The 9,950-nt window shown below is 36.4% G+C and overlaps 1 protein-coding gene across 1 annotated transcript; it reads right to left on the bottom strand.

Annotated features, from left to right (window-relative positions):
• On the bottom strand, positions 1-6,481 carry LOC103703721 (polyamine oxidase 3). Its single transcript, XM_008786667.4, has 10 exons — positions 6,200-6,481; positions 2,862-2,977; positions 2,678-2,766; positions 2,449-2,562; positions 2,262-2,349; positions 2,100-2,185; positions 1,895-1,997; positions 1,557-1,654; positions 1,054-1,483; positions 1-589 (listed from the first exon to the last, which is right to left on the bottom strand). The coding sequence occupies exons 1-10, from the start codon at positions 6,231-6,233 to the stop codon at positions 278-280; spliced, it is 1,470 nt and encodes a 489-aa protein (XP_008784889.2). The 5' UTR covers positions 6,234-6,481; the 3' UTR covers positions 1-277.
• Positions 6,482-9,950: the final 3,469 nt, after the last annotated feature.

Here is a 9,950-nt window from a genome sequence, read left to right as displayed (position 1 = left end):
TAAGGGGGGGAACAAAACCCACATTATTTCATATATAACTCAGAGAGTTCACATCATCCACAACTTTGACACAATTAATTATTTTGCTCATCCTGCATCAATAATAGCTTTGACCAAACACCAGTACACAACACCCAATTATTAGATTATATTGCTTTGTAGCGCATAATGCACTTCACATGCTCGAAATACAAGAAAAAGATAAGTTGCCAGCCATTTTCTCAAGTAGTCCATGGAATGCTGAGGGAACTGTGTACTGAAGCTGAAAAAAGAGGAATCACATGCGAGAGATGAGCAAGGGAATGGAGGCTGCTTCCATTTCTTTTCCCATGATTGGGGAGAATGTATCCAAGTCCCCATAATTTTCGAGAACACGCATTTGGCACTCCTCTGCAGCCAACTGCCCGGTGGAGAAGGCACCATGGACAGTTCCAGAATATTTCAAGCTTGTGGCTTCTCCAGCGAAGAAGAGGTTGTCGACAGGATTCCGTAGTCTCTCATACAACTCATGCGGCTTTCCCACTGCATCATAACTGTAGGAGCCAAGAGAATTCACATCCGATGCCCAACGAGACACCAAATATCGAATCTGAACATAAAAAAAAAGGAAGAGAGAAATAGACATCTCAGTTTCACCATCCAACATATAGATATATGTATATATAGTTATCATAACATGAGTTGGTTAATAAGGAAAATGTGTTCTTTAGCTTTGATGAATCGTGTAGTCATGCATTAATAATCTGCACCATAATTCACGAATATCAAGTTTAGTCTAACAAATTCACCTATTGGACAGAATTAAGTATTCTAACCAGAAAGTTACATTTATCAAATATATCTCAGCATTTCCTATTTCCTTTTTTTGGATTTTTCCCCCTCAAAACCAACAAAAAAAATCATATTATTAATAATATTTCATACATTTCTTATGTTTAATATCATACAGGTGGCCAATTAATTAAACAGTCCAAAAGAAATCATAATAGGCATCACTATCAGTGTCTTATAAGAATATCTTTTTCATTAAAAAAAAGGACAAGCAGTAAATACCGGCTTAGATGCATCTGGGAGGATCTGTTTCAGTTGCCCAAAGGCAAAATTAGCAGCAGCTTCATCAGACAACTTTTCAATATCGAGGGCAAGCCGACCGGAAGGCATGTAAACAAGGACTTGATGGCCTGTTGCCTTGTGAAGATTAAGGAAATAACTGCAACTGTAAGAAGTGGATGACACCACACCAAGGTACTCTACGTTTGGCCAGAAAACTTTGTCAAAGAGCAGAACAATCTTGTTCTCAACTCCAACAGCAAGATTCTTTATTGCTTCTTCTTTCCAATCTGGAAGCCTTGGTTCAAACTTAATGAAATTAGCTTTCAGAACCCCTAGGGGTATGGTGATGACAGCAGCATCTGCAACAAATGTTTTGCCATTCTCAACACTGACTTCCACTCCCATATTTCTTTGAACTATTTTTGTAACCCTGGAAGAAGAATTGGGATGAGAAAAGATATAAAGAGGCATTTGGTTCTTTAGTTCAGAATGTTAGCACATACCGGTGATTGAGACGAATATCCAGGCCTCTTGCAAGGGTATTAATAACAGGGCGGTAACCTCGGACCATAATACCATGCCCACCAGGGAGCAAGACTTCCTGCATTCGATGTAGTGAATGAGATTAGAAGAGATGCAGCTGATGAAAGAACCATCAAATGAAGTAACAGATCTTCTATTTATTTATATTTTGATGATCAATCATTATCAATTTTCAGTAAATTAATGCTTTTCAGATAAATTTTGCAAGAACTTTTTCTAAACAAGAGAATAAACATTAGCCAAACTACCAAAATAAGTGACAACTTTTTCAGCATTGCAGCGAACAAAATGGACTTGCCTCGTTCCAGTATTTCATAGAGATGTTATCTGCATCTGCGGCAAACCAACCTTCCATTCGGCATAAAAACCATCGAAACACCTTACCAGCTAGTCCTTCTTGTCTGCAAGCATGAAAATTCTATGATATGAAAAATTAAAGTTCCAAATAATATAAGTCAGAAATTTTGTTGTATTGTAAGGTACAGGCATTATATTAATGAAACCTCAAATCTGGACATCTCTTCAGAACAATTTCTATTGCTTCAGCTAGAGACATGTCTTCATCATATTCCTGCCTCAACTTTTCTGTCTGCAGACTGAAACGCACTTAGCAACTACCCACAAAAACAAAAGTACATAAAAATAGAACAAGTTAGGAGACTTGCCTCTTTCAGCATACGCACAGAAACTTGGCTGACTTTTTGAACAAGTTCCCGAGGGATTTGATGTCCATCTGTATCAAAGAGTGCATAGCTGCAAAAAGATGGCAATGAAGCATTAGGAAAGAAAGTGAGCATTGAATAAGATATTGGCCAAGAAAAGCACTTTAGATCAGAGAAAATGCAACGTTACCTTTCAAAATCATGATCCAGCAATACAGTGTTATCATCACTGGTGCGGTATAGCGGAAGCCCCAGTCTTCCTACCAAAGGTGCCAAGGGATTTTCTTTGCAGACACCATGCAACCTTATGCATGAAAAACAACATGGAACACATCAATTTAAAATATGGTGTGTGATGAAGAGTAGACTGAATATGGTGTGTGATGAAGCGCAGGGTTATAGAAAAATTAGGAGTATACCAGGAAGCTCCCATGTCAATAGGAAATCCAAATCTGTAGTCAGTCCGAACTCGACCACCAATTGTATCTCGTGATTCTAACAAAACGACCTGAGGTTTTATATGATAGTCAGATAATTAAATACAGAAGAAAGATTACAATGAGAATCCTATGTATGAATGAATTTGAACAACGCCCACTTTACCTGAATGGATGCATTTTGAAGTGCACGAGCTGCTGCAAGGCCAGCAAAGCCAGCTCCTATGACAATGGCAGAAGGAGAACGAGAATGCCTTGTCCCATCACCAGAGTAATAGAAGGCTGCATAATTAGAAATATAAAATCATCATACATTCTTGCAGACCATTGCATTGCTAGGACTTCAAGGGGAATGAATATAAAGCTCAAGCCATCAACTTTTCAACATCAGCTATGGTTGTACATTATCAACCATTCTCAAACTGTAACAACCCATGACCACATCTAGAAAAGCTAGCTAGAAAATTATATTTGAGTTCCTTGGTCTCATATAAGTACCCAAGATCTACCCAGTGCATAAAGACTAAACACACGCCCATACGGTCCTCACATACTCTCTTTGTTTAAAGATCCAAATCCATTCAAATCCAATCATAAGTACTACAAATTTAATCACAAATACCACGATCAGTTTATAGTTAGCCCAAATGGACCCATGCTGCAAAGTCTCCTAGCCCATAGATCGGGTTTGTTCTAACACCATTTGTAACAACAAAAGATCATACCCAAGAAAGCTAGCCAGAATGTATTATTTGAATTCCTTGGGCCCGTATAAGAACCCAAGATCTACCTAATGCATAATCGATGTGGGGCTAAACACATGCCCGCACGTCCTCATAGACATGCAGCTAAAATAGAAAATGTGGCGAGCTATTCCACTCCCTTACAAAATAAAAAACTCACCAGACTCATCTCATACCACCACAAAATCAGCCTCATTATGCATGGAGACTACTTAAAGATTAAAAGAAGTAAAGCACCCTGACACTTTGTAGACATTATGCAGCAAAATATTAATAATGGGCCGAAGGACAAATGCATAATTATCAAGTATAACCATAAAAAGGAAGATACTGTAAATTAGGGATGGAAATATCAAATGTTTTAGGCCCTAAAGTTTATGAGCTGCAAGAACCCAAGAACAGAGGCTGCCACAAGTTAAACATACCACCACTTGAAACTTATGGTAATCATCAAGCTCCCTTTTAGGTTTAGGAGTAGTGGAAGTCCAGAAATAAAAAATGAATAAAAAAGAAGGAAACAAATGCCAGACAACGTCAGCTGTGCTGAATGCTGACAATTTCTTTATTTATACTGGCAATTAACTAGTACGGTAATCACAATTCCACCATCTTGACCTATATAAATTCAAGGTTAACATTAGTAGAGGAGCATATGGGTATGTCCTCCTTATCAAGATGAGTGTTAAAGGTGCATTTGGTTGCAAGGAAATCAATGAAAAAATAAAAGAAAAATTTTTGTGAAAAAATAGTTATACCCTTGCCAAATTTATCAATTTCTAATCAAATAACTAAATGGAAAACTCTACTTTTTTTTTTAAAGAAGCATGTTTCCAAACAATTTTTCTTGCAATCAAACTTACCCTAAATATATTTCACTCAAAAAACATATCCTAAACGTATGTCCATGAATCTATGATAAATATGAATACACGCCCACCAATATCTTTCCCTTCCATTTATAGGCCCACCGTATTAATAGATATCAATGCCTACGTTATATATTTCTTTATAAGTTCCATTCATATATATATATATATAATGTCAGTTTATGCAAATAGAATAGCACACACATACATGCACTACGTAATTGTCATGCCATTCTTAGACAAATGAAATGCCCCAACAGTACAACTGTATGAGAGATTCTACATACAGAAGAATGCTACTTATCTATGATGGAAGAAAGAAGCCTATTGTGGGAATAAAAGGGCCCGAACTTAGTTCCACATCGACTAAATAGCGGAAAGGTCTGCTCCTTAAATGGAGGGGGGTTACCCTTTTCTCTTCAGAGGCACATTTTGCGGGGCAAAACCACGCATTGGGAAGAGACTATGAAACCCCCTTCAAAGCGGACAATACCTCTGAGGAGAAGCAGTCACTTCCGCTGTTTCGACCGGTGGGGGCGAGGTCGGAGGACGGCAGATCCCCCTGTAGCGCGGGCCGGAGGCTGACCTCCCTTGACCTCATCAGAGCCCACCACTAACAGTAAACAACTATGCAACACTTGGGCCTCGAGACATTATTTTTGGGTCTGGAGTATAGGTCATACGCTAACATCAGCATACTTAGATGAATGGGTACCCACTGTGAAAGAATTTAATGAAATGACATCATATACTTAAATAGTTTTAGCATAAAGAGTCCTATCTCTTTTTCTTTGTAATCTTGACTTGATTCTGTGTTACATAGTCCTGGGTTTAGTAACTCTAGCTGTAGGGAAGCAACTTGGCCTACTTGGTTGGTCCCAAACCTCTAGCTCTGGCAACCAAACACATGTGATGCATGTTTAAAGGAAGAGAGAGTGAGGGAGGCTGTCCAATTTATTGAGAAATTTATTAGGGAGTCTAGACAATTTGGGAGTCAAATTAAAGAAGGAATAGAGAGTGCATTTAGGTGAGAAAGTAGTGGAATAATATAAAATATTTTTTGTAAAATAAATAGGAGGAGAATTCTTGCATAAAAATTGATACATGGAATCAAGAAAGAACGCTTTCTAATTTTGAAATTAGTCATTTTTATATATAGTATAGACAATTTTAGGTTGGATTGAGCTGCTCAAGCATTTAATCGAATAATACATCACATAAATTCCGGTCGATATTTTGCCAATCCAAGATAGCCCAAATATTAAATATCATGGTCCCAGCCAATATCTTAGCTTTCCATTCTATATTTACAGAATCTAGGACCTTATATGATGGCTTGATGCCTTGATTGTTGACAAAGATTTCGACCAAGATTTTCGGATATGTTTTATTACAGCTTTAAACAAATATTTTTTAATGACCAAGTACATAAAAGAAAAGGTGCTGAAATAGCATCGATATTAATTTTTACTAAATTCTCATATTTCCGAGATCTTAGCTCGAGTTATATAAGGCAAAATCTTGGAATATCTCAGCACTTTCCTTGGATTCAAGACCTTTGATGGAGCATCCTTTAAAGGATATATCTGCTATTTATTACAGGGCACAATTACTATTTCCTAAGAAAATAGGTGCAATTTAGATAAAAACAGTGCATATCACATCAAATGAGAAGCCTCACGATATCAGCTAACAACTAAAGTAGATGTCCTCCGAGGAAAAAAAAGATTAAAAATTTTAAAAATAAATAAATATTTAACAATATTTAACAAACAGAAAAAATGAAAAGAAAAAAAAAAACTCAAATGAATGGCAATTTGTCATGACAAAATTTATATAAAAACTTTTTAAAAATGACCCCAAAGTGGAAACTAAAAAGAAAAGGAGTCAGTCACCTTTCTTTGGGGAAACTTGTCTACGGCTCTCCATATCGGTGATCTCCGTTCCAACGGCGACTCGAATTCAAGATGGACGGCGGAAGTCGAGGGGAGTATTTGAGAATATAAATCAAAAAGGAGGCGTTGAAGTGATTCGAGCAACCCAGCCTCGCAATCCAGCTCATGCGGCTTCGGGAGCAAGAAAATAGAAGCTTTAATCCGAAACCTCGCCGGAAAACGGCGGATTAGAGAAGGGTCTCCAGCGAGTTTCCGGCAAACTCGACGACGGGTGAAGACGAATCCGGTGAGCTCTCTGCTCGCTAATTGGCGATCCATTTATAGCCATTTTGCCGTTGGGGTGGGTTCCGGTCATTCTGCCGGTGAGGTTACCTCCCTAAACACCTGCCATTTTTGGGCGCGACTTTTGAATATCTGGTTCCGTTTATTACGCAGAAAACTTTATGCGGGGATGACGATCGTCGTCCGTGCTGCCGATAAGAATCATCTGCACCGTCCATTCGGGAGCCGAATGCTGCGGGTCCTGAGACAGGCTGCACGATTCGATTCCTATAATGGACGGTCGAGATTTGGTAGGTAATAAAATCGGAAGACATGGACGCCAGTTGTCCTCCGGGGACCCCACCGGAAGTCGTAACCGTTGGATGGTTGAGAGTTACACGTGGATGTAGACTGACCGCTAGATGAAAAGATTCAGTATTGCTGCTTGACACCTGCAGCACGCACACTTTGCCGAGGTGATACGGCAATCAGGGATTAATACAATAGGAGGATTTAGTATGGGGTGACCATCTCATGATCAAGGTGATGTAGAGGGAGGTGATAAAATCACCGCATTTGGTTGCACCACGGTGATTCTATATGGCGGTGATCTTAAATCACCTCCACTTCTCAAATCACCGCCCACCTCGATGATAGAATATTTATCCTTGAGGTCGAAAATCCAAGATCACCCCAGAGTAGTGATCTTGGGTTGAAAGTTACAGACAAAAATACCCCTCAATTTAGTAGAAAAATTGATATATCAATATATCATCAATATATTATATCATTGTTATATATATATATATAAAATATTATGTTGATATTATATATTATATTAATGATATATATTATATTATAATATATTACTAATCATATGATTATTGAAGGATAATTTTAAATTATAGTAGAAATATATTATTATATTTTATATTTATATAATGAAAATACTTAATATATTACTCCTATTTATCTTATTTTTCTAATCAAAATAATTATTAATATTAAAAAATTATTATAAATATAAATAAAAAAATATTAATTCTATAATGAAAAATAACATATTTTTATAAAATTAATAATTTATAGGAGTAATAAATATATTTTTATAGAATATATTAATAATTAATATATTGATAAATATATTAATATTTTATTATAATATATTTTATATGATTAATAAATATATGATAAGGGCTACTAAAAGTAGAATATGTGTCAAAATTATGGAGCTATTATAGGAATTAGCATATTGACTTACATTTTTGATTCATGAGAATTAAAAACACAAAAAATCCATTTAAGATATATCAGGGATTTTTGTGGTATTATGTGGTCAGTAATTTTGGATCTCAGTACCATACCAAACAAGTTACTTATGGATACCCAGTGTTTTTTAATCACTAGACCATGGCCTACCAAACATATTGATCTTAGATCATTGGAGATTAAATCATCCCAGCATTTGGATCACCGGAGATCTTAGATCACCGTGGTGATCCTGTTGGAGTTACCAAATGCCCCCTACATGGAGTGAATTGCCGGCGGCAGAGTCCGCAGTTAAGTCCTACCAATCAACGATTTCTACATGGACTCGGGCGTTCTCTCTACATGAGGGACAAAACAAGAACAAAAGAGATGAAGTTATATATATTTAGAGGGAGAGAGAGAGAAGAGGGAAAACTCTGGAAAGCCAGATGTTTTCTTAACCAATGGCAAGATATGTGTTAAATAATAATTTTATTTTGATTGATATTTATATTATCAATTCAATAGATCTGATATCATGATTGTTATTGTCTCGAGTGATATTAAATCAGTATATTCTATGATATCGACAATATTTGCAGATTTTTTGGTTATTTTTTTCTAAAAAATATCTTGAATAACTTATTAATGATTTCTTTCAAATTCTAGATTTCAGATTTAGTTTCTTTACATCAGTTGCTTGGACTTCTGTTGGGTAACTCTAAAGCTTGCACTAGACCCTCGAGCTTGCATCATAAATATTATGACGCTGATGTAATAGCAAATGCAAATCTTAAGCCTTAACTGAGAATCCCTTGCTCAACATATCATTTGTCGACTTGATACTTGCAAATGATGATGCTAATGACCATCGGGATGCCCCTTAACAATGAACATTGAAACAAAACTCTAAACAAGTTATTTCGGAGGTCGTTAGCTATAATGGGCAAACCGTTCCACCTGCTTTACGAAACTAGTTATGTAGGCATCTTGAACTTTTTGATTTCCTTATCTTTGAAAAATAGTTGTAGTATCAAGCATTTTAGGGTTTGTTTGGCATCATTTTTGTGCTTTTGTTTCACACAGTTTTAGTGAAAAACCACATGGAGATTTATGTTGAAGATAGCATTTGCATAAAACTTCTGTTATTTCTTGCTTTTATGTTGAAGATAGAATTTTACAAACAATTTCAAAAAAAAAAAACCAAAAGGGTTTCGTCATAGATGTCGTTCGGAGAAATGAATCATAGCAGGTATGCAGGAAGAGAGAGAGAGTATCCTCTCGGGAACATAGAGAGAGATAGAAAGATAAGTTATAAAATTAAATTTAAATTCAAAAAACCAAATGGGGGGGGGGGGGGGGGGGGGGGTCCCCCTGCGCGATAATCAAGTGCGACATGCCCAATTAACACATTTCTGGATCGAATCTGCTAATTTTGCCTTGGACCTCCATTGGGCTCATGGAGCGCATGACTTACTTACTTTCTTTGCTTCAACAAGTTAAAAGGTTGAAGACTACATAAAGACCTTTTGAGTTTTATCTCTTTCCAATGTGAGACTAAAAAAAGTACACTAGACAATAGACAAAAGACAAAGAAGGGTAGACTTGGAATTTTGAAATATTCCAATAACCTATGTTTTTGTACATTAAGAGTGGAGCCAAGAATCAGGGGGGAGGTATTGTATGATGAAACATGAGCATAAAATGAGTGGGAAAAAGAACATTTATTTTATTTGGTTTTGTAGTAATGACCTTAATTAAATGAATTCGCCATTCCTTCTTCGTTGAAGCTATTTTATAGCTTTGTATGAGTCATGCGATTTCTTTGCAAGTCACATGTAAATTGGTGGATTCATTTATATTGTACAAAATTTCAGATCAGAACCTCACTTAAACAGGCCAAGCGGTGCAAGCAATAGCCATGCAAGATCATCATGAAGTTTCGTTGGTTCGTCATCCACATATTGAATCCTTATGTAAACATATGACAGTGATCAAATACTGATGTGCACTCTACAAAATTAGTATCCATAAGGATGCTACTTTTGATATTCATTAGATATCTGAATCCGTGTTTGTATCTACTGAAAAATATAGATATGAATAAATATATTAATATCTGACATACTTTTGCTCTTGCCAGATATGAAAGAGATGTAACAGCTTGTTGACAATATGGAATTGCGAGATCAATGCCACAAAATCATTTTACTTTCTTGACAGGATATTGTGAAATATGATT

This window comes from Phoenix dactylifera, chromosome 16 (genome assembly GCF_009389715.1).
Source record: "Phoenix dactylifera cultivar Barhee BC4 chromosome 16, palm_55x_up_171113_PBpolish2nd_filt_p, whole genome shotgun sequence".
Taxonomy (NCBI): Eukaryota; Viridiplantae; Streptophyta; class Magnoliopsida; order Arecales; family Arecaceae; genus Phoenix; species Phoenix dactylifera.
Note: the sequence above shows the minus strand (reverse complement) of the source record. Positions and strands in the feature narration are given on the sequence as shown.